The sequence below is a fragment of the Wyeomyia smithii genome, chromosome 2 (genome assembly GCF_029784165.1).
Source record: "Wyeomyia smithii strain HCP4-BCI-WySm-NY-G18 chromosome 2, ASM2978416v1, whole genome shotgun sequence".
NCBI lineage: Eukaryota > Metazoa > Arthropoda > Insecta > Diptera > Culicidae > Wyeomyia > Wyeomyia smithii.
The window spans coordinates 256,798,323-256,823,850 of NC_073695.1; the positions used below are offsets into that span (position 1 = coordinate 256,798,323).

The 25,528-nt window shown below is 41.9% G+C and overlaps 3 protein-coding genes and 1 long non-coding RNA gene across 5 annotated transcripts in view; 2 read left to right on the forward strand and 2 right to left on the reverse strand.

Moving 5' to 3' along the window:
- Positions 1-4,500: 4,500 nt before the first annotated feature.
- Positions 4,501-14,406, forward strand: LOC129723513 (uncharacterized). Its single transcript, XM_055677779.1, has 2 exons — positions 4,501-5,020; positions 14,046-14,406. Exons 1-2 carry the CDS (start codon positions 4,742-4,744, stop codon positions 14,121-14,123), a joined length of 357 nt encoding a protein of 118 aa, XP_055533754.1. The 5' UTR covers positions 4,501-4,741; the 3' UTR covers positions 14,124-14,406.
- On the reverse strand, positions 11,236-12,349 carry LOC129723517 (uncharacterized). Its single transcript, XR_008727770.1, has 3 exons — positions 12,149-12,349; positions 11,975-12,088; positions 11,236-11,910 (listed from the first exon to the last, which is right to left on the reverse strand). It is a non-coding gene; the product is annotated as an uncharacterized LOC129723517 (long non-coding RNA).
- Positions 14,407-17,807: 3,401 nt separating the features above from the next.
- On the reverse strand, positions 17,808-23,573 carry LOC129723512 (uncharacterized). Of its 2 annotated transcripts, none has more exons than XM_055677778.1 (2): positions 23,091-23,573; positions 17,808-19,283 (listed from the first exon to the last, which is right to left on the reverse strand). In XM_055677778.1, exons 1-2 carry the CDS (start codon positions 23,153-23,155, stop codon positions 18,857-18,859), a joined length of 492 nt encoding a protein of 163 aa, XP_055533753.1. In that variant the 5' UTR covers positions 23,156-23,573; the 3' UTR covers positions 17,808-18,856. The 2 variants fall into 2 exon arrangements, 1 of the variants encoding a protein (XP_055533753.1); XR_008727769.1 differs by lacking the exon at positions 17,808-19,283 and adding an exon at positions 22,588-22,791.
- LOC129723506 (venom dipeptidyl peptidase 4) overlaps positions 23,349-25,528 on the forward strand; it is a 70,445-nt gene continuing 68,265 nt past the window's right edge. Inside the window, exon 1 of the mRNA XM_055677764.1 lies at positions 23,349-23,608. The gene's annotated coding sequence lies outside the window, so the exon portion shown is untranslated. The remainder of the gene's footprint in view (positions 23,609-25,528) is intronic.

The following is a 25,528-nucleotide window of genomic DNA, read 5'->3' on the forward strand; positions in this document are numbered from 1 at the left end:
CAGCGTTGATTTTCATGTTTTTATCGATAAACACCAGTGGGAGCTTCCCACGCCAGGGTTCTGCCCCCAAACCATCACCGACAAGGCGCTCTGGAACCGCAGGATCTTAATGTGGGACGGGGGAAGCTGACACAAAGCACACATTCAGTGCGTGCGAGGTCTGCCTCGTAGTCGTCGACCTATATCCGGTTCTCTGCTAAATATTGTCATTGCCGGTCGCTCATCCGCCATCCGTACTACGTGGCCAGCGCACTGTAACCTATCGTCTTTTATTAGCTTGACAATATAAGCGTGTTTGTATACTTCGTACAGCTCGTGATTCATGCGCCTGCGCCACACCCCATTTTCTAATTCGCCTCGTCGTTGCCAGTCGTCGTAGGTTCGAGTCTCGGCTCGGAAGAAGACTATTAGTGTCAGTAGGATTGAAGCGCTAGTCCCGCAATTGTCCTGAACACTAAACAGTTGGCGTATGTCGCGTATTATAAACAGAAGGCCGAGTTCCGAATCGGAATGTAGCACCAAGGTTTTACTTCGCTATTGATCTCGAAGACCCGAAGCGCTAGTCGATCGGTCTCTTTACACGACTACGATTAATGTACGTAGAGTACCACCGAGAGGATCAGAGTCCTGTAGAGCGCAAATTTCGTACGGACCTGTAGACTACGGGACCTAAGCTGGCTACGCAATCCGTAGTAACGTTTGCGGTACAAAAAATTGCCGATTTTTCATGGGTTTACCTTTAATCGCACTGACGAAACTATTCATGCATCATTAATCATAGTGACCCATGAGTTAGCAAAAAAAAAAAAATTGACAGCTCTATCAGTCAAACTCTAACTGTGATGGCAAAAAAAGGAAAGCTACTCCGTTCAGAAGTGTGCGCGTTCAAAGAACGGTACCCCGCCGCGTCGAAAACGGACATCGTGCGGCACTTTGTGGACGCAGGGTATGCCCGTTCCGGCATCTACAACATCTTGACACTATTGGACAACGATCGGAGCATCGAAAGAAAGCCCGGACGGCCAACGACCCTGAACGACAAGAATGCTGAAGAGGAAGACCGAGGGAAAAGTGGCTAAATCACTGCGTGCACTTGGCCGGGAGTTGGTGCATGCGGTAAAACAGTGAAAAAATATCTGGAGAACATGGACATACATGTCAGGAAGCGGCAGTTCCGTCCACTGGTCTCGGAGATGGTCAAGTCGATTTTCCGGTGAATCGCGACGTGGCAGTGGTGATGGACGACGAGACCTATCTCACCCTGGATGGCAACGACTGGCAGGGAACTTCGTATTTCACTTCTCCCACGAAGAAAGTGAGCTCCGTGGTGAAATTTATTCCACACACCAAATTCCCCAAGAAGGTGCTGCTGTGTCTGACAATCAGCGAGAAGGGGATGACAAAGCCGCTTTTCTTTCGCTCCGGGCTGGCCGTGAATTGGGAAATTTATAGTACGAGGTGCCTGCCAGAAGTTGCGTCGTTCATCAAGAAATACCGGCGAAGACACGATATTCTGGCCATATTTGGCGTCGGCCCACTACTCGAAGCGATCGTTGGAGGAGACGGAGTGGCTAAATATCGATGTGGTATCGAAGTCGGCGAATCCGCCCAACGTCCCCCAGCTGCGTCCCATCGAGAATTTCTGGGCAAACTTGAAGCGCAAGATATATTCCAACAATTTTGTCACGAAAACGGAGGAGGAATTAATAAAATAAATACGAAGAAAGAGCTTAAAAACATGCATACACGCATGTTTTCGTCCGCCATGGCGAATGTTGCGGTTTACTGCCGGAAGGCCGCTCGCAAGGGCGTAGTTTTTTTTTGCAAATAAGATAATATAATTACCATTAATGGGAAATTTATACAACTCAATTATCTGTCTTAGTTTTTTTTACATCACCATCTGAAAAAGTCCATTTTTACCGCAAACGTTAAGCCCTCTTCGCTCCCGTAATCCGTCTCTTCACTTCGCGGCTCAATTTGTTGTCACATGTCACGAGGGTATCAAAAATAAACAAATACGTCGACCATTTCGAAAGTATCCCCATCAATCTCCACCGCAGCACCAACCCCCGTAAAACTACCACATTCTCTGCCAGTGTGGCAGAATAGTTCATTTTGTCAGTGTTTATGCTGAGTCCAATTCTCGCAGCTTCCTTTCTGAGAGCCATAAAGGCCTTCTCAATAGCTCTACGTTAACACCAAAGATGTCAATGTCGCCCGTGAAGCCCAGAAGCATGTGCGACTGATGATGGTGTCGCTGCTCTGCACACCTGCCTTTCGTATTGCACCTTCTAAAGCTCTATTGAACAGCAAGCTCGAGAGCCCGTCACCTTAGCTGTAGACCATCTAACTAGGGATGGGCGAATGGCTCACGAGCCGTTCATATGAACCGGTTCTTGAAAAGGAGCGAAAGAACGAACGGCTCACGAAAAAGAACCACGGTTCTTTGAGCGCACCAAAACTGTTTGGGCGCGAACCCGAAGTTTACCGAGACAACTGCCAACGCTAGTGAATCATTGTGAACCATGAGCCGTTCATATGAGTCGGTTCAGAACCGTGATGAGTGGTTCAGAGCCGCTCTTACCAAAGAGCCGTTTCGCCCACCCCTACATCTAACGTCCGTCTAACGTTTAGACAAACGCGACCGAAAATTGTGGGTCCTGATGCTTGATGTGAAACCGTCAAGCGTCGCAGGTTTTGTTGAAAAACCATTGTGGTGACCGGCGGAGGACACGGTAGCAGTGTCATTGTCCATCACCGTCCGAACATGGTAGTCGTAGAATGCCGGCAGCATCATCTTCGGCTTTCTCTCCACAGCCGCAACCTCCACAAGCGGTCCGCTTGAAGCCCGAAATGTCAAGCCGTCCAGTCATAAAGCCTCCTCCTCCTGAAGACGGTCCCCCAGAACCGGCCGACTCGCTTATGGCAGTCTTCCTGCTGCCTTCCTGGTAGTCCGCTCCATGTTGTCTCTAGCAGCGTATTCAAAAATGAGCTCTGTATTTTTTTTTTTTTGGATTCAATATTCTTTATTTTTCTTACGGTATTTTCATTATACATTTGTTGAACAGAGGGAGTTGGGAGATTCAATTTTATCAACTTTTCAGCTCTGATGTTTTTGATGTACTATAAGTGTTACTACTTTTTCCTTTTCTACGTACATGATTTACATTTTAATGCTCGGCATTAGAGGTTTAATTATTAAATAATTATATCTAGCTACTTATAAATAAAGCTCACGAATGCGCACCGCACTAGAGTTAAGTGCATTGTTTTTAGTGTTTTCAGCGTGTACAGAGATTATGTTTTCGGTCATATCGATACCAGCTATTTGATGCACTTCTGATGTTCGGGTTCCGAAGGGCACGTTCAAGATCATTTTCAGGAACTTGTTCTGGATCCGTTGAATCTTCTGCAGGTCGGTTCTCGCGCAGGTTCTCCAGACCGACGAGGCGTATAGGAGCATCGGCAGGATAACCTGTTTGTATACCGTCAATTTATTCACGACGGATAATTTCGATTTTCGGTTGAATAGCGGGTACAACTTCTTCATTAGCACTAAACTTTTCGTTACTGTTTGTTCAATGTGGGGGCGATAAAGTAGCTTATGATCATAGGTCAAACCAAGGTAGCGAACATTTGACGACCAGGGAATATCCACATTGTTCAACCGAATCTTTGTTGTCGGCACCAAACGTTGACTATTCCGATGAGGAAAGACTATGGTCTGAGTTTTTGCTGCATTCACACAAATTTTCCATGAGGTGAGGTAATTCACAAAGACGTTAAGCCCAGTTTGCAGCTTTTTAACTATTTGGTTGATCTGTCTGCCCTCGTACATAATGGCGGTATCATCAGCAAACAGCGACAGGATGCCTCCATTGGGTAGTTCAGGAATATCTGATGTAAATAAGTTGTACAGAACGGGACCAAGGATGCTGCCCTGTGGAACACCAGCTCCTACGTCGTATGGGTCAGACAGGCCACCCAGCACACAGACCTGAGATTTGCGCAGCGTAAGATAGTTTTGCACAATTTTCACTAGATTAACGGGATAGTTGTAGCGCTGTAGCTTGTAGATAAGCCCGTCGTGCCACACGTTGTCGAATGCTTTTTCTATGTCCAGGTAGGCCATGGCAGTTGTTTTATGTCGTTTTCGTTTTTGCGGTGTAGCTACCCCGCGGACTACACTTTGTCCTATCACTGTTTTTATTACATTTTCCGGACTATCCCGGACTACCCTTTTTTTCGTCCCGGACAGTCCGCGAAAGAAACAGAGTGCAGTTTTGAAAACACAAACACATTCACATGTTTGTGTCAGAATAAAAAAAAAATGTGTCAAAATCGGTTTGCTTTGATTATCGTTCTTCGCGAGTCAAACATCTGGTTGAATTTTGTTGCGGTAGTTGCACACCCCTTGTCATTAGATGACCCTGTATTGATACCGACACTTTGTTCTAATTTTCATTCGCTATTAGTACGTGCTTCTAGACGGTTCAATAAATGAATTTGGTTTAATTATATCGCGTGTATTACTCAAATAGAACATGGTGTCAGAAGTAAAAAAGTAAAGTTTGTTTGTGAAAATAGTGTTTTCTGCGTCATTGACATCGCGAAAAAAAAAAACAAATAATCGAGACTTTCAAAAAGCGTCACGGGAATAGTGATTGTGGGAAAACGCAAAGTCGCAATTAGTTCGCGACCATTTTGTTTTCAGCAGTTATTACGCATCCTCATTGAAATGGATAATCAGCAGTTCCAACAACTTTTGGATCATCAAACCAGAATGTTTGAAGAGCTTTTCCGTGGAATAACAGCGACAGTGAATCAACAATCAATAGCCGCTACCGTATCGGCTAGTCGCCAGCCATGCACTGCAAGCGTTTCGGTACCTCAGCCATCGCCGCTTGCATTAGAAGGAGATATGGAAGCCAATTTCGAATTTTTTGAAAAGAGTTGGAGAGACTACGAAAAAGCCATTGGAATGGACCGGTGGTCAGCTACAGATGATCCTCAAAAGGTTAGTTTTCTCCTGGCGGTGATCGGAGAGCCAGCAAGAAAAAAAGTAGGAGGGTGGTATTCAAGACACGACCGCATGACGTTGACTACCGTATTCTTTAAAAAAAAATATTCCATTGAAGCAAATAGTAGAGGGAATTGCAACGCTTCTTTTACAAAACTTCTGTAACAAAATTTCGAGGCTCCAAAAGGTACCAGTTTCTGATTATTCTCGTCCAGAATTCCAGCCATTTTAGTATTTTGCAGTAGCCATTTATTACTAACAGCCACCAGCATAACGGGTGAAACCGGCACGAGATGACCGGTACTATTTTGTCTTTCCTCCTTTCAGCTGCTAACACCTAGCGCTGTCGTGAAATTAACATCAACATAAACATGCATTTTTGCAAGGTTTTTTCCGCTAGCAACAGCAGTTGTAAAACATAAAATTCAACTAACCGCTTCTATTATAAAACTGTGAGGCATCAAAAGGTGCCAGTTGCCGATTTCTTGTTTACTGGTTTCCGTCCAGAATTCCAGCCATTTTAGTATTTTGCAGTAGCCACCAGCATCACGGGTCAAACCGGCACGAGATGACCGGTACTATTTTGTTTTTCCTCCTTTTAGCTGCTAACACCGAGCGTCCGTATGTATCCGGTACGGTTTAATAATGAAACTGATGGGGTGAAATGTTCGAACGATACGTTTTATACCAAGGCTTCGTCAGATAAATAGAAAGAGGGATGGGCTACATAGCTGATGGAATGGTAGAGACAAATGTTTCTTGAAAGCTGCGCCGGCCGCTGTCATAATATTAACACCAACACAAACATGCATTTTTGCAAGGTTTTTTCCGCTAGCAGCAGCATTTGGTAAAACAGAAAATTCAATTTGCCGCTTCTGTAACAAAATTTAGAGGCACCAAAAGGTGCCAGTTGCCGATTACATTGTTGTTTTCTGGTTAATCTACTAAGAGCCACCAGCATAACGGGTGAAACCGGCACGAGATGACCAGTACTATTTTGTCTTTCCTCCTTTCAGTTGCTAACACCTAGCGCTGTCGTGAAATTAACATCAACATAAACATGCATTTTTGCAAGGTTTTTTTTCCGCTAGTAACAGCAATTGTAAAACATAAAATTCAACTAACCGCTTCTATTATAAAACTGCGAGGCACCAAAAGGTGCCAGTTGCCGATTTCTCGTTTACTGGTTTCCGTCCAGAATTCCAGCCATTTTAGTACTTTGCAGTAGCCACCAGCATCACGGGTCAAACCGGAACGAGATGACCGGTACTATTTTGTTTTTCCTCCTTTTAGCTGCTAACACCGAGCGTCCGTATGTATCCGGTACGGTTTAATAATGAAACTGATGGGGTGAAATGTTCGAACGATACGTTTTATACCAAGGCTTCGTCAGATAAATAGAAAGTGGGATGGGCTACATAGCTGATGGAATGGTAGAGACAAATGTTTCTTGAAAGCTGCGCCGGCCGCTGTCATAATATTAACACCAACACAAACATGCATTTTTGCAAGGTTTTTTCCGCTAGCAGCAGCATTTGGTAAAACAGAAAATTCAATTTGCCGCTTCTGTAACAAAATTTAGAGGCACCAAAAGGTGCCAGTTGCCGATTATAGTTTCCTGGTTAGTCCGTCCAGAATTCCAGCCATTTAAGTGTTTTGCAGTAGCCATTTACTACTAAAGCCACCAGCATTACGGGTGAAACCGGCACGAGATGACCGGTACTGTTTTGTCTTTCCTCCTTTCAGCTGCTATCACCTAGCGTCCGCATGTCACTGGTGCGGTTTTGGAATCAGAATGATGGGGCGCCGGCCGCTGTCGTAAAATTAACACCAACAAAAAGATGCATATTTGCAAGGTTTTTTCCGCTAGCAGCAGCATTTTGTAATAAAACAGAAAATTCAATTAGCCGCTTCTGTAACAAAATTTCGAGGCACCAAAAGGGGCCAGGTGCCGAATATATCCATGTTTTTGGTCAGTCCGTCCAGAATTCTTTCAAGATAGCGTCCGTATGTAGCCGGTACGGTTTAGTAATGAAACTGATGGGGTGAAATGTTCGAACGGTACGTTTTATACCAAGGCTTCGTCAGATAAATTAAAAGAGGGATGGGCTACGCAAATTATGGAATGGAAGAGACAAATGATTCTTGAAAGCTGCGCCGGCCGCTGTCATAATATTAACACCAACACAAACATGCATTTTTGCAAGGTTTTTTCCGCTAGCAGCATCATTTGGTAAAACAGAAAATTCAATTTGCCGCTTCTGTAACAAAATTTAGAGGCACCAAAAGGTGCCAGTTGCCGATTATAGTTTCCTGGTTAGTCCGTCCAGAATTCCAGCCATTTAAGTGTTTTGCAGTAGCCATTTACTACTAAAGCCACCAGCATTACGGGTGAAACCGGCACGAGATGACCGGTACTATTTTGTATTTCCTCCTTTCAGCTGCTATCACCTAGCGTCCGCATGTCACTGGTGCGGTTTTGGAATCAGAATGATGGGGCGCCGGCCGCTGTCGTAAAATTAACACCAACAAAAAGATGCATATTTGCAAGGTTTTTTCCGCTAGCAGCAGCATTTTGTAATAAAACAGAAAATTCAATTAGCCGCTTCTGTAACAAAATTTCGAGGCACCAAAAGGGGCCAGGTGCCGAATATATCCATGTTTTTGGTCAGTCCGTCCAGAATTCTTTCAAGATAGCGTCCGTATGTAGCCGGTACGGTTTAGTAATGAAACTGATGGGGTGAAATGTTCGAACGGTACGTTTTATACCAAGGCTTCGTCAGATAAATTAAAAGAGGGATGGGCTACGCAAATTATGGAATGGAAGAGACAAATGTTTCTTGAAAGCTGCGCCGGCCGCTGTCATAATATTAACACCAACACAAACATGCATTTTTGCAAGGTTTTTTCCGCTAGCAGCATCATTTGGTAAAACAGAAAATTCAATTTGCCGCTTCTGTAACAAAATTTAGAGGCACCAAAAGGTGCCAGTTGCCGATTATAGTTTCCTGGTTAGTCCGTCCAGAATTCCAGCCATTTAAGTGTTTTGCAGTAGCCATTTACTACTAAAGCCACCAGCATTACGGGTGAAACCGGCACGAGATGACCGGTACTATTTTGTATTTCCTCCTTTCAGCTGCTATCACCTAGCGTCCGCATGTCACTGGTGCGGTTTTGGAATCAGAATGATGGGGCGCCGGCCGCTGTCGTAAAATTAACACCAACAAAAAGATGCATATTTGCAAGGTTTTTTCCGCTAGCAGCAGCATAAACATCGGAAACAGAAAGTGACAACAACAATAACAACAAAGTCAGATCGATTGTATCCGTTAGTGTCGACTGTGCTTGGGAAGAGAGGTAGTGATTGGCTGCGCGGTATGATTTAGACAATCGATATTAATTACCAATTTTTCAATAGTGTATCTCAAACAATAGTTTGTTTTTGTTACATAAATTTAACCGTAAAAGAATTTCTGATCGATTGATGACAAAACCTCGAAAACCTGATTATAGATGACTGCAAAATAAGCGCTCAAAACCTGACCACTTTTCTCTGGTTTTCCCTGGTTGAATTACTAGATTTTTAAATTCAGGGGCCTAACTTCGATATAGACGTTAGTCAACGTCAAAAATATTTTAATTTTGAGCTCACCACGAACGAACAAGCCAACCTTGAAGCAGCCTTGCTTGCTATCAAACAGAAGGTTGTAGCTAAGTGAAACATAATCATAGATCGACTAGATTTCTTCTCGGCTGCACAGCTTTCAAGAGAGACTATTGATGATTTTGTTTCACGTCTCAAGACTTTAGCTAAAATAGCTAAATTGGGTGCATTAGAAACCGAACTAATAACGTTCAAACTAGTCACTGCAAATAAATGGCTCCATCTTCGCACTAAGATGCTCACAATATATGATATTGACTCCTCGAAAGCAGTTGACATGTGTAGAGCAGAAGAGATAGCAGCCAATCGATCTTTAGAGCTAGGAATGCCGAATGCTGATGCGGAGGTTAAAAAGATACAGAAGGCCAAAACAAAGTTACCTCGCTGTAAGTTCTGTGGTGATCAACATGAGTTTGCAAAAGGTGTCTGCCCAGCGTTTGGAAAACGTTGTCATCGGTGCAATGGTAAAAACCATTTCGAAAAGGTATGTAAAATAAATAAAAAGTCTCGCAAACAGAAGCCACGACGAGTTAAAAAAATCAACGAGAAAACAAGCGAGTCAGAGGAAGATTCTTCCGTTGGTGATGAATCGGAGGAGGATTCAGATCACGAATACGAAATCGGAAAATTTTTCGATAGTACATCCAAAGGAGGAGGTGTATCAGCTCAGTTAGACCTCATATTTGCTGGTGCTTGGCAATCAGTAGTATGCGAACTCGACACAGGAGCGAACACGAGCCTGATTAGTCTTGCTTGCTTGTCGAAACTTATTGGGAACGGAAATCCACCACTATTGCCTTCCGAGTTCCGTCTACAAAGCTTCGGGGGAAATCCCATCAAAGTTTTGGGACAAGTTAAGATTCCATGTCGTCGGATGGGAAAAGAATATAGTTTGGTCCTACAAGTAGGCGACGTAGATCATCGTCCCTTACTATCTGCAAAAGTGTGTCGTGTGCTAGGCTAAGTTAAATTCTGCAAAGCAGTTTCTCTGAGCGAACCTAAATCGTCAACATCATATAGCAATTTACTCAACGTTTATCGCATCGAAGCTCAACAAATTGTCGAAGCACACAAAGGACTCTTTGTCGGATATGGAAAACTAGCTGGAAAGGTATCACTAGAATGCGATAAAAGCATTTCTCCACTAATTCAACAGCCACGTCGAGTACCTATCGCTTTGCGAGGTAAGTTAAAACAAGAATTGTTTTCTCTCGAAAAAGATGGAATAATTGTAAAAGAACCACAACATACCGATTGGGTTAGCAATTTGGTTTTGGTTCAGCGTGGAAACGCGCAATCAAAAAGCATCCGAATTTGCCTAGACCCCGTTCCTCTCAACAAGGCAATCAAGAGACCCCATTTGCAGTTCATAACTCTTGACGAAATTCTCCCATAGCTAGGTAAAGCAAAAGTGTTTTCGACAGTGGACACAAAAAAAGGATTTTGGCATGTCGTTCTGGATGAACCTAGCAGCAAGCTAACGACATTTTGGACTCCCTATGGACGGTATAGATGGACACGGCTTCCATTTGGCATTTCTTCCGCTCCTGAGATTTTCCAAATGAAGTTGCTGGAAGTAATCCAAGGACTTGACGGAGTAGAGTGTATCGCAGACGACCTGCTCGTGTATGGGAAAGGGAACACGTATGTAGAAGCATTGATCGATCACAACAAAAACTTGAGAAACCTTATGTCCTGACTTGAGCAACGTAATGTTAGACTAAACCATTCGAAACTAAAATTATGCCAGACTTCAGTACCTTTTTACGGACACGTGCTTACCGACCAAGGTTTAAAGCCTGATGAAAGCAAGATCTCAACTATTCGAAACTTTCCTACTCCTTTAAATCGAAAAGAAGTTCATCGCTTCATCGGTATGATAAATTATTTGAGCCGTTTTATCCCGAATCTTAGCATGCATATTACAAACATGCGGAAACTGATATCTAATTCCGTTAGCTGGCAATGGACTGCAGTTGAGGAAGGAGAATTTAAAAGCGTGAAAGAGTTGGTATCGGATATTGGAACACTACGCTACTACAACATGAACCTGCCGATAACCATCGAATGTGACGCGAGTTGCTTCGGTTTAGGAGCTGCCGTATATCAACAGGATGGAGTTATTGGATACGCTTCCCGAACGTTAACTGCCACAGAGAAATCGTATGCTCAAATAGAGAAAGAACTACTGGCCATTTTGTTTGCTTGCATCCGTTTCGATCAATTGGTTGTGGGAAATCCTAAAGTCACTATTAAGACGGATCATCGGCCACTCATAAACATTTTTCAGAAGCCACTGTTATCAGCCCCGCGTCGACTTCAGCACATGCTGTTGAATCTTCAGCGGTATACATTAACGTTGGAATATGTGACTGGCAAAGATAATGTGGTTGCCGATGCTCTATCGAGGGCCCCGCTTCACGACGATATAACTGTAGACGCATATAAGAAGAGCAACATATACAAGGTCTTCGAGGATTTGGGAAATGTCAAGATGAGCAATTGCCTAAGTATTTCGGATACTCGCTTAAGCGAAATAATGCAAGCAACAGCAAAAGACTCGACGATGCAGCTCATCATCGAATACATCCTGAATGGTTGGCCAACAACGGCTGACCAAGTGCCCGATAGTGTGAAGATTTATATTCGTTACTCGCAAGAGCTGTCCACCCAAGACGGACTTATTTTCCGGAACGATAGAATCCTGGTACCGCAACCTTTGCGCAGGAAGCTCATTGATATTTGTCACGCAAGTCATAACGGAATTGAAGCTACGTTGAAGCTGGCTCGAGCGAATGTCTTTTGGCCAGGAATGAGTGCTCAGATAAAAGAAGCTATCCAGTCGTGTGCAACATGTGCTAAATTTGCTGCATCTCAATCCAATCCGCCTATGATGACTCACGGCATTCCAGTGTACCCTTTTCAATTTGTTTCCATGGATGTGTTTTTCTCTGATTACCAAGGAACTAAGAGAGCATTTCTTGTGACAGTTGACCATTACTCGGATTACTTTGAAGTTAATATCTTGAAAGATTTGAAACCTGAATCAGTTATAGCCGCCTGCAAGGAGAACTTCGCCTGTCACGGAAAGCCACAAATTATACTAACATAACGGTACGAAGAATTCGCCATCGAATGGGATTTTCAGCACACTACATCATCTCCTCATCACCAGCAATCTAACGGGAAAGCGGAGGCAGCCGTGAAGATCGCTAAACGTTTACTGAAAAAGTCAGAAGAGTCGGGAATAGATTTTTGGTATGCTCTTTTGCATTGGCGGAACATACCCAATAAAATAGGTTCCAGTCCAGCGGCCCGTTTTTTTTCGAGATCCACGAAGTGCGGTATACCGACATCGGCGAAAAATCTATTCCCAAAGGTTGTCGAAGGTGTTCCGAATTCTATCGAGGCAAACCGGAAGAAAATTAAAGTTCGCTATGCCAACTCAAGTAAACATCTACCTGATCTTTAAGTTGGATCGCCAGTATATGTGCGTTAAATCCAGAAATTTCAAAAGAATGGTCTCGTGGCACTGTGTCGAATCGCTTAAGTGAACGTTCTTTCCAGGTGGAGGTAAATGGTGCAGGTTATCGCCGTAGCTTGGTCCACATTAAACCCTGCAAAGATCCTACCACAATTCCAAATTATAGTATTTCAACGAAGTCGTCTCAGCAAGAAACTATTTCTGATTCGCCTGTTCCGAATGATACATTTTTCGCGAATGACTGTCATGCGTCGAATCAGTCAGCACCTGCTGCGATTGATGCAGCATCGACCTCGCTCCCCGATATGCCTTCTGCGACACAACGTCGTTCATTTTTCAGTAAATTGGCAAATTTTTCGTACAGTAGCACAAATGCGATAAAAGACAATGGCGATAATGACCAAAACAAAAGTGACACCTACCTCTGGTATTACGCACACCATTGCAACTACTCGGAAAGTGTTTTTTTTTTCAGCTGCAAAGCGTAGTCCGGGACGGGATAGTCCTGCCGTTAAAAACGAATTCGACATTAGATAGCTCCTTGTTCCGATTGATGCGTTTTGTTACTCTCTGCTGTTGATATGTTGTTGAATGGTCTCTGCGAAAACCGAACTGCTCGTCCAGGAATATGTTGTTCACTTCTGCGTGGCACACAATACGGCTGTAGATGCATCGTTCGAATACCTTGCTAAGGGCAGAAAGCAGACTGATGGGACGGTAGCTTTTGGGGCATGTGGGATCCTTTCCTGGTTTCAAAATGGGAATCACTTCCACTTGCTGGAAAGTACGCCAATTCAAGGCTTCGGTTGAACACTTTTTCCACCACAGACAAGGCTGTTGGTCCAAGGTTTTTGAGCACAAGGTTGAACACTCCGTCAAATCCGGGAGCCTTCATGTTCCGAGAGAATTTGATGTTGTTCTGTACCTCGTCCACTGTTATCCGCTGATCAGGTGGCAAGAGATTCGGTGTGTGCGCCAGAATTACTATCGATTCTTTGACAACTGGTTCGATTCGACTCACAATATCACGACCAAGATTGTGGGAAGCGGCAAAATGCTGAGAGATAGCACAAGCCTTTTCGCGGGAAGTTGGCAGAGTTTCACTATTCACTATTAACGGCGGGATGGGTTTTGGTTTGTTCTTTGGCCACACGCCACACTTTGGCCACACGCCAAAATGGTCGTGAGCAGTTGGGCAAATTACGTAATTCGGTTGCAAACTGTCTGTTTTTCACTTTCTCCAGACGTTCTTGAACAATTTTTGTCAGCTGTCTAGCGTAGAATCGGTGCCTAGGGTTGCGGGTACGTTGATATTGCCTTCTGAGCGAGTTTCGCAAGGAAATTATGCGCTTAGTGTTTTCGGCACTCTACTTTCTGGATGACGTCTACATTGAGAACAAGTCTGCGGTCAGAAATACTATACTGCAGGGTTGATTTAAATACCTAACGCCAATTGATTTGTGCAGACTACAGTTGATATTTGTTCTAAAGAGAAAAGTCGTTGATTTTACTATAAGACCCATATCAGAGTTTAGTAGTAATAAATACCATATTTCATAGTACTTTCAGCAATTATACCAGGTGTATTTCAACAATATTTAGCACTTGAATATAGCGCATTTAGCAGTAAAACCAACTGTGTGATATAGCATTTTTAAAAACAAAGAATGATATGGTTGAGCACATCGTGGTAAAATTTACGGTTTTTATTTGTTTTTTTTTTTTTCAATAATAAACGTTCGATTTCAATACATTTTATTTACATGTTCCATTTAGTGTTTATTAAAAGTATTTCTTTAATCGAAAGTAACCTTCTCACCTGTTTGGTTTTGCCTATCACATAGATACGAAAATAAAATATTTTTCTCTTTAAGTTCCAGACGCAAAGGCTCTACTACTCGGAATTCAATCTCTGTTTTGCATGCGTAACACATATCAGTTTGCGCTCGTAGAAACGATGACAGCTCACTTGATGACGTATGAACCGGCTTGACCCCATGGAAAATGGAACAACAGATGAAATCTCGATGCATTGTTTTACCTTTAGCAACAGATGTTTCCTCTAGATGGTTAAACAATTGTCGAGAATAATCTTCCTTCAATCCATTTTGATCTACATATAATAAGAATTGTTGAATAAATCTTTCCCGTGTCGATCTAAGCTCAGAGAAAAATTAATATGGCTCATTAAATATGCTTTTTTCATGAAACAGCTTACCAAAAGGTATACAGTCCAGAGACAGTCTTGATCACACGGCCAGTATATTCATTTTGCCAGCATCTGTGTCTTTTAGGATGGTTTGTATGTGTAGCAAAAACGAGTCGTTTCAAAGATTAAAGAATTTATCAGCCAGTTGTTGATAGTTTCGAAGCCAAATTTTGAAAGAATTCTGCTTTTCGATTCTGAAAGATACAATGTGTATAAGCATAAAGCCAGATAAATTTATCTGATACGACATTTCCTTCGCCAGTTAATCCTAGCGTCTTCTTTTTAACAACTTTCCAATAATTGGTATCAGTTTGTTGAAATTGTCTTAACAACAGAGATTGCTTCTTCCGATTGTGGTAGCGATCGCGTACGAGTCCAGAGGGATGCGTTTTTCCAATCGTGCAGTCTCGAAAAATATAACAGAATTCCTGTAATAAAAAGTAACAATAAAAACAGAACGATTATGTTAAGAATCTTTTTACTGCTAGTTCTAGAAGGAACAGTGATACACTGCCAAAATTTGAGCGTTCGTTAGCAAAGTAATAGTCCACCATTATGTGGGTCAGAAATTTCCTGTGCTGCGAGTCTAATCTGTCCTCAATAATATTTTGGGTAACCGATGTTGACGGTCTTCGAGAATAAAGCGCTTCCAGGCCAATTTTGTAATTTTCACTTGATGGCATACTTCTGACCCACAGAAAAAAACTCTTCCAACTCAGCTTGATCGACATATTTTAGGTTACACCATGTCCCAAATAAAAAATCACAGGAGGGTTGTGTGCAAAGCCACGACCGCAAGGACGAAGTAGAATACTTTTACAAGAAAGAAAACCCGGCTGCTTGCGTGTCAGTCATTTTTTAATTTGTTGTTCAATTCAATACCAGATAAGATAACGATCACATCTTGGCGTTATCACTGACGGTGCGAATAAAGTATTCCTTGTGATAAAATAAACAGTGAAAAGCTGATTTAACACTCAAAACTAGACGGCTTATGTGTTGTCAAAATGAATCAACATTTTTGATTGAATGCATCTACTAGTGCCCGCTATCGCACAGAGACTGCATTTCACTAAAGTGCCTCACTGCATCAGCTGCTATCGATGCTAAACCCGCTGCAACCGCTACGCTATCCGTAGCCATACCAATGTTTTAGCCGCTATACGCTTCTATTGGTATCCGCTGTCCCTGCATCAGGAGATCCGCTGCAACTAGTGCACTATCCATTGCTATGCCACAGATGTGGCCGCTATCCGCCTGGTATCCACTGCACTGCTACTGCTGCTGCTAAGGGAAGACTGCTGTCTAGAACTATTATGAGCGGCTTCGACTGAAACAGGCTCTTATATAGGGATGAAAAACCTATCGACAGTAGTAGGAAATCATCGATAACTATTGATAGCCATTCCAGTCGATAATTCCCATCCTTACTCTTATACAGACAAATAGCAAATTTAAAATGGCAAGGTCTATGATTCTGTCGACCGTGCTTGGGAAGCAATCATATTAACGACTAATCAGATCAGTCGAATTTCGCGCTTCAACAAGAATTGACGATTCTCAATAATATAATTGCTTGTCATGATTTGGACTTGATAATTTTTGAATTTTCATTATGCGAAAAATTAATTTTTATGCTGATAATGAAAGCATTTCGGATGTTGTGCTCATAACTGAAGGAAAAGATAATTTAGTACGTTCTGAGACACGGAGGTGAAGCCAAATATATATCTGTTCCAAATTTCCTGAAAGTGTAAATTGATTTAAGCGAAAATATTAACTCTCAATTAGGTTTTTATTTCATCCTGAAAAGGACAGTTTGTTGTTTAATTCAATGTCTGATAAGATGCCGATCACATCTTTGCGATATCACTGGCAGTGCGAATAAAGTATTCCCTGAGGGAAAATAAACACTGAAAAGCTTACCAGAACGTTCTTTTCATTGGATGCATTTGCTAGTGCGCCTGTTATCGTTCAGAGACAGCATTACACTAAAATGCCACACTGTATCAGCTGGCCCTGCCCATATAGATGTTGAGACCAACGTCAACCGCTGCGCTATCCCCGTTGCCACAGTAGTGGATGCTTCCGTTGCCATTGGTATCCGCTGCCCTGCATCACCTGGTCCTGCTATCGATGCTGAGACGTCCGTTGCCATACCACAGCTTTGGCCGTTATCCGCTGCACTGCTACTGCTGCTTCTAAGGGACTGCTGTTGTTGTAGTCTAGAATTATAATGAGCGGCTTCGGATGAAACAGGCTTTTATATAGGCCAAATAGCACATTTCAAATGGCAAGGTCTATGATTCTGTCGACCGTGCTTGGGAAGCAATCATATAACGACCAATCAGAGGCCGAAGTTTTCGTTTTGACAAGGCTTGACTATTTTCAATAGTACAATAGTTTGAAAAATAAAATTAAAATTATCTGCATTTGGGAAGAATCTTAGAAGATTTTCCAATCTATTTCTGCAAGAACGAAGGAAATCCATCGAATACTAACCGATTTATTAGCATTTGAAATTGGACATATTTTTCACTTTTTTCGGTTTTAGATTTTCATTTCACATCCCTATGTAGCCGAACTTTTTGAGAGAAGTATTCTACTTCAAAAAATGTACACTGTCATAATAAACGTAGCGGAATATATCAGCATATATAGCACTACAAAGCAATCAGAGAAGTACATGAAGAGTAACCAGGAACTTACCGATTACGATTGAATAAACAGAAGGATCTATTCCCGATGCAGTCACTAAAAGATTTCGAAGCTCAGGAATTTCATCATGCTCTGAAAATTGAAAATATGTTTATGCATTTCGGATGAAAATATCATAACTTGAGATTTACTTTGAATCAGTATTATTATTTATATATTATTATTTTGCATTTATTTCCACATGTGCTTATTATTATAAATAAAAAAACAACGCAACTAAACACAAATCGCATCAGTTAACTTGCAATACAAAAATGGCTGTTAGAAAAACTGTGGGCCAAATCGTCATTGATATGCGCTTATTTTTACTATGTAATCTGTCACACTGACAGAAATGTATTAGACCAAAATGCATAACATAATAGATTCCACTTCAGAAAGGTTTTTATTTTCAATGCAAAAAATTGGTAGAAACACTACGACAAAATCGTGGGGGACATAGAAATTTTAATTAAATTCACTGTATGCGTAACAAAATAGTGTTTTATATTGACAATTATTGATAATAGTAATTATGAAAACAGTTTGATGTTTATTGTTACTACTACATTTGTGTTCAAAGTGATGTCCGCATCAACATGGTTTTCAACATACCGCTGCAGCTGGGCCCAATTTGCACGATGGTAATTTCTTCTTCGTTGAACTTGGCGCCGTTCTACGTTAGCACCAATCTCAGCGATGACCGGATGATGATCCGAGGAGAGCTCTGTTATGGTTTTCGGAATCGAAAATCGATCGGTGATTTTGGTCAGAAAAATGTCAAGCTTGGAGCCTACACCAGCAGGGGAGATGTAAGTTGGCAATTCCGGATGAGCGGGATATTAATATCCAGCTTCGGTATCTTCTACAATGATGTTACCATTTGAGTTGCACCTGGAGTCACCCCAAGCGAAGTGGCGAGCGTTGAGATCCCCTGTGATGACGAAATTGCCTCCTCTTCTAGACAGCTTTTGAATTTCGTTCTTCAATTTCACCGTGGTTCCATTTGCCCGTCGAGACTGCTTCGGACAATAGACCGCAATAAAAATCAGTGGTGGTAATTTCGATTCCTACAGCTTCGACAAAGGTTGTGTTGAAACTCGGTGGTGATTTGTATGGTAGTTCTCTCCTTATGGCAATTGCAACCCCGCCCCCAGCTGAGGTTGTGCGATCCAGTCTGACTATCGAGTGCTCCGGCAGGCAGAAGTTTATGTTCGGCTTCAAATGTGTTTCGGTTATTGCAGCGACATCGATGTGGTGTATGTTCAGAAAATGTAGAAGTTCTAACTTCTTGTTGGCCACAGAGCGGGCATTCCAGTTAAGGATTCGAAAGAATGGATGCATGACGGTAGTAAAAAGTCATCATGACCGCAATCTGTCCCTGGTTGGTGCGACAAGCCTTTGTTTGCTGATCGAGTTTAAGAAGAAGCGTAGCTAGCTGTTCCATCGAGTACAAATTACTACTTGCTGGGGGCATGCTGGTAGCCTGTGCATAACTCAAAAATCCGGGGAGGCCCCGGCTAGGAATACCACCAGTTGGAGGAGGTGGTAACGGCAACGTACTTGAAGCCGCTGGCGGGGTTGGTGTAACGCTAGGTTGTACACTTTTTCTATTCGACGGTCGCTGGCGATTGGCAATTTCACTTCGAATTTTGATAAATTCTGGTCGTTTTGGACAGGAACGGCTGTTCGTAGCATGCTCTTTGTCACAGTTAAGACACTTGATTTGTTCGGCTTCCTCAACAAGACAATCCTCTGTTCGATGCGGACCTGCACATTTCATGCAGCGATATGGCAATTCTTTGTGCCATGTCCATAGTTCAAGCAGTTGGAACACTGTGTGACATCGCGATGAATCGGTTTGTATCGCTCCCATTGCACGATGATGTTGAATAGGGCGGTGATTGTTTTCACTGTGCTTAGAGTAGTTGACCCCAGGTGGATCAGGTATAACTGATCACGATACTCGATGGCTTTGTTGTGTCTTATCATTTTGTATACTGCTTCCACTTCTAGGCCGCAAGCGACTAGCTCCGTTTTTAACTCGTCCAGTTCCAATTCCGGTAAACCACGCAGTACAACTTTGAATGGTTTTGTAGCTGCAATATCGTGAGTGAAATACTCCGCTTTTGTTTGCTTTAGGTAAGCCTCTACTGCCTTGTAATGTGGGGTGGATGGAACGACGATTCTTGTAGCCAGCCCTTTGCTGAAAAAAAAAAAAAAAAAACACCAAGCGTGAGACGAAGAATGATGAGCTCTCTGTACCATGCGCACTTCTTTTTATATGCATTCGCATGCAGAGTAGGTTGGGGAAGTTTCACTTCTTCTATCGCGCTGTTAGGTCGACTGAAAAGGGGGTAGAGTTACTCCACCGCGGAAACCTTTACAGGTTACGTTTGCTTGTCAGGGGAATATTGCCAATTCGGAAATAATTCATAATTCAGTTGAATTAGGTAAATTTTATTATTATTCTCTCTACCATGTAACCATGTTCAAGCACAGCCACAGCTCGTTGCGATTCACTGTATCGTACGCAGCCTTAAAGTTTATAAAAAGATGATGTATCTGCAAGTTATGTTCTCGAAACTCATCGAGGATCTGCCTCAAGGTGAACATCTGGTCTGTTGCAGATCATCCCGCTTCGATATTCTACAACAAAGGCTTCCTGCAACAGCCTCAGTCGCTGGAACAGGATACGGGAGAGAATTTGTAGGCGGAGTTGAGAAGGGTTATGCCTCGAGTCTATGTCCCTTTATGTTGATAGGGCATATGAGTCCTTCCAACCAGTCCGTAGGTAGTTGTTCTTCAGACCATACCCTTAGGATAATTTGGTGAATTGCACTACACAGCCGTTTCCATTGCTGAGTGAATACACTGTTGCCACGTGTTGATGTGCTTCGGCAATAAGGAATGAATACGAATGTAACGAAGTGATATTCAGCAGCCCTGCTTGAAATAAGTGCCCACGATCGCATCAACCGCCTGGAATACACGATCTCCAGTTTTTGGCCAAAGCACCTCTTGTATGGCTGTACCTTCACTTTTACCTTCCGTAGCTTTCTGGGCCGCGTGCCGGTTCGAGCAGAGTCCTAACATTCCAAGTGCCAAGTTTCCAATCGTTGTCCTTTTTCGTTTGTCTAGGTCTATACCGATTTTTCCAAGTTCCGCGACGGGGCCGGCTGCTGTCTTGGGTGTAGCTGGCGAGACACCGCATATCATAGTTCAGCCGTCAGCTTAGGCTCAGACGCTCGGGCAAGCTGCTCTTCAAGGAGAACAGCTGAACATATCCAGATTGCACGAACTTTCCTCTTAACACTGCACATGAGGTCTTGTAAAACGTTTGGACCCACTATTTTTTGTGTGGAAATCCATTTTCTCATCATATCCTTCTCCGATTTGACTTCCCTAAGATGTTTCCTAAGTACCTGATTCATGATGGCCCAGTACTTCTGAATTGGCCGCAGTTCGGATTGAGCGGAGGATTGAGATGCCTTGGTACGAAATAGACATTTTAAGTGTCGTTCCACTCCAGAACATCTTCGAGTAATGACACGAGGCGAAATCCGGCCCAAAGGTGGGGGACCATTGTGTGAGCTCAGAAGTGGAAGTAAACGCTTTTGGAGGCATTCCTTCAAGTATACCTGCCCATAGACCGTCCCGGTTGTCAAGAATGGGGTGCTCTGCTTTTTACACGAGCCAATTGCTCGCCAAACCATGTACTGATTGGCAAACTTTGATACCTTCTGCTTTCTAACGTCCTTAGGAACTTCGAATTTATCATGAGCGGTGAAGTACTGAAGCCCTGGAAGCTGCGGATGGCTGCTTTTACTTATGTCTCGTCATCCATAACAAAGCAATGTGATTTCGTCAACATCTGGTTGTAGAGCTTCTGTGGACGTGTTTTCGCCACCGTATTCTACCGTTCATTGCAAAGTGGTGCCTCCTGAACTTTATACGTGCGTAATCTTTCACGTTTTTTTTGCATCAAAGTTTTACTCAAATGCAGTATTTTAGTCACATCTCTAACTGAACTGTTCGGATTTCTCTTAAAAGCTTGAAATACCCGCTTGTGATCCTTTACACAATAGAGGGAGATCCATTTTGGCCACTTTTCTTTTTTCGGTCGATAGTCAAACGCTCATTGTACTGATTTAAAACGCGACTTACCGTAGATTGAACCGTTTCCAGCTTCCTGATAATTGTACGATGAGATAGATTTGGATTTTCGAGGTATGTGGGCAAAATTTCATTACCCCTTTTTTGTTCTTTCGACTCCATCTTCGCAACGATTGCATTAGTAGCTGAGTGCAATGTACACAGTGTCAACAATACACATTGAACAAATTCCACCCAAATGTTCAATAGAAAATACTCAATGAGTAAAAAGTTACAGCCATTTGAAAATGATGCAATTGATTCCGTACACCCTTCGAGGCAAACCCGAGAGTTTAGGACTAAGACATCGTCAACGAATTTAGCTCTAGCCAAGCTACTATTCTAAAAAGCCATACAGTCAGGTTTTTTTTACGCGGTTTCTTTATACGCGGTTTTTTTTACGCGGATTCTTGAATTAACGCGGTTTTTTTACGCGGATTTTTGAATTAACGCGTTTTTTTACGCGGATTTTTGAATTAACGCGGTTTTTTTTTCGCGGATTTTTTAATTAACGCGGTTTTTTTTACGCGATACGCGTTTAAATGTTTATCTAGTAAAAGACTTAGTCCAAAAAATACTCTCCGCCCACCAAAAGATCCGGAATGACCGTCAAAGAGGACAATTAAATACTGTATTATACTGGTTCTAGAGTGTCTCGGTTTTTTTTTCTAAAGCTCTTTTTGCTGGACTACTTTACGCGGATTTTTTAAAAACGTGTTTTTTTACGCGGATTTTTGAGTTAGCGCGGTTTTTTTACGCGGATTTTCGAATTAACGCGGTTTTTTTTTCGCGGTTTTTTTTACGAGGTACGTACTGCCGCTCATGGCAAGTCCGTCCCAATTGCATTTTTATCAATTTTGAGTTTATTTATGGAATCAATTTCTTTTTATATCTACGTTCGATAAAACAAATATTTTTGAATACTTCGTTCTGAGGAACTATGAAAAAAATAGCAAGTCGGTTTGTCCCATAGCAAAAGTGATCGCAAGTCGGTCCCATTGAAAAAATCTTCGCAATTTAACCCCACAGCCAATAATGATTATGAAAAATGTGATATTTACCACAACTTACGGTCTTCAGGATTAGAATAGGATGTACCAAGTGATATTCGATAGGAGGTTTGATTGAATCTTACGCGTTCTACATCGTGTGGCTCTAGCTGATAGTACAATGTTTTCTTCAAGACAAAGTTTCCACCAGTAGCTTCTTTCAGCTGTTGTTTGTTGACAGTGAATTCTTTAGGTGTGTCACTGTATTGTTAGTTCAAGCATTCTTTAGTAAATACTACTTTTTGTATTTTATTTTGAATTTATCAGTAGTATCTAATGTCAAATCTACCTGCAAAAATGTCTCCTTCTATTTATTAAGGCTTACAGAGCTCCGATGAAATTTTGCTTAGATGCTTACCAAATCTACACTTCAACAATCGAAAGGTGCTCTAGTGGGCCAAAATGATTTGGGATGCTGCAAACAAGAACAGATCACCGCTGAGGTTGACCAACAGAGAGTCCAAACTTTGATAGAGAGTATCCGAAGAAAAGTATAAGAATTCATCAGAACTGTAACGGAATAATTTTTGAATATTTTTTTCTGAAAATAACAACAATTATCTGCATTTTGTCATGATAGCAATTTTGTACCTCTGATCAATTTCGAGATGTAACTGGTTTTGTACGTCCAGAAATGCAACCTTTAACCTTTAACCCTCAAACTCAACGCCATCAATCAAACAGTCAATTTGATTAGAAATGTTTTGAATGTTTTTCAAATTATTTAATGGTTTTTCTAGCAATAAGCTATGTTAGAGAAAATGCTTCATCATCTGAAATCCACTTTTATTCCATCCACAATTACATACCTATCCACCAAGCCGAACAAGCCTCTCTCGAGAATACACCAACCGTATGGTCCAGTGTGTTCCATGCTGCTTATCGGATGCACTTATTTCAGCTTCAAGGCTGCATGATTTCACTGCATATTGTGAACTTACTGGCTCCCGAGTGTTACACTATAACCTCCACTGTAAGACATTAGCAGTACGTTTCACTCATTTCGCTGAATCGGCGAGCAGGCACAGGCAGTCAAGCAGCAAGCAAGCATGAATCAAAGCTTAGCCGCTCAGATCGGCAGTATCTCATTGGAGGGCCCGTTGGACGCACCGTCGAAGCGTGGATTCTGCTCGTGGCCCGCCCGGTGTCTTGCTGAAGAACAATAAAAACAGAACGAAGCGATTCCGAGATGGGGCCACGATTCGAAACTAGCAAGTTGTGGAATAACCGGTTTAATGGATGAAAAATTTGGTACCATTTGTGACATAAGCATAAGAAATATGATTACGTGATTTCGGTGGTGTAGCAGCGGAAAAAAACACCACAGGTAACAACTTAGATGGAGGTGAAATTGTGATGCTGTGCTGTGTCTATAGTGAAAAATGTAGAAAGGTTGGAGCGTTTTCACACTTAAGCAAAAGCAAAATTGACACAGCTGTGCGCCGGTTTATAACGCGAGTGTATTGGTGCATCTCGCGGAGTTTTTTTTTGCTACTCGTGACCTGCAAATGCCAGATGATCAGCAACGCGAGCGATTACGCGGTCTTTGTCGGTGTTTAATGTACTCCGGAGTGATCGTGGTCGCGTTTTTTTTTCGCTTTGTGCTTTACTGGTGGATGACGTTCGGGACGTTATAGAATCGGTTGGGGAAATGTGAACGTATCTGATGAAACACTGTCAGGTCAAGAGATGCTTCCTGCTCTGCTGTAACCAATTCCAGGAAATGGGGGTTCTCTTTGCCATCAGACATCTATCAGACCGAGATTAATAGGACCGATAATAGGGCGAAGCAGTGACTAAGTGCCATACGTGAAACAGCTTCGCTTCGCAAGTCTTTACTAATTATTATTTTCTTTGATGTGGCTATACAGTGCAACTTGTCTTAATCTGTAAGTAAAATAAATGAATGACCGTGCACATCATTCGCGACTATATCCGTGATGGAGTTCTTAGACCATGTGTGTTGGCGAGACGTGCGTAATTTTATGGAGAACACAATGTAAACATGGCGGTATTTTTATGAATGTCGTTACACTTTTATATAGCACGCTATATTTGTTAGCTGCATTTGTTTGTAAGACAACAAGCCGGCAGTGAATGAAAAACTCGAATACCTACTGATAAATTTCTTGAACAAGCCATATTGTTTCACTAATTACTAAAAGGAAAAAAGGCTTAAATTTGTTACATGTAGCTTTTTATTTTGTATTTTATATTTGAATAGCTTTGCGCGGAAAATAAGTGTCTCATCGAACTGTTTTGGCCGAAAACTCATTCGTCTTATCTCTGTTAACAACTCTTTGTTTTTGAGAGGATTCACGCTACTCAACTAGCTGTTTGTTTCACTCTCTCAGATTGTACACTTGGAGAGTTTGGTGACATCGCTCAAGAGTGTTTCCATGGCAAGTCACCTATCGTCGAATACCAACCATTTTTGATTTAAATGAAACTTTGTACACGTATTCGACTTAGCCAACTGAGTATTTTCCGTGGGGGATACTAGACTGAAAAGTAATTTTCCTAAAGGGCGTATAGCGTATATATATAGTTTCCAATCTTTTTCAACAACATATACAGTGCCTCCACAGTTATAGGTCAGCTACAATTATGGGTCACTTTCACGCAAATACGTTTATTCTCACGAAACTGAACAGTTTTTATTGGCAGTGGTATTTTTTGTAACTCACTTGTAACCTCATTAATACGATTAAAATACACTAAAAACTATAATTCTGCTCGGTGCAATAAGTGAAGTGACCCATAATTGTAGTAATGGTACATCTTGCGGTACACAATTGTGGGTCAGTCCATATTTTGGCTATTTTTATTACATTTACATGATTATGTGACAAGACTGAATAAAATAACTTATTATCAAGCTTTTATAACAATAAAATAACTTGCGTTATGTATTTTGATGATTTTAAAGTCTAAGTGATTTTGAATGCCAAAAGTGACCCATAATTGTGTCTTTGGCTATGTAAGTGATATTTTACTTCCCAACCGATTTACACGTATCAACTGCAGTGAAACTAATTTTTGATCGAAAGTACACATCAGAACACAGAAATAGATAGTAAAAAAATCGTGTTTGATAATCTTTCCGATTTTATATCCATTTTTGAACATTCAGACAACACGTTGACTGACCCATAATTGTAGAGGGACTGTAATCAAATTTTATATAAAACACTGATAAACACAAATTTGGTCCTAGAGCTCAAACGGAAAAAAAGATTATAGCTTT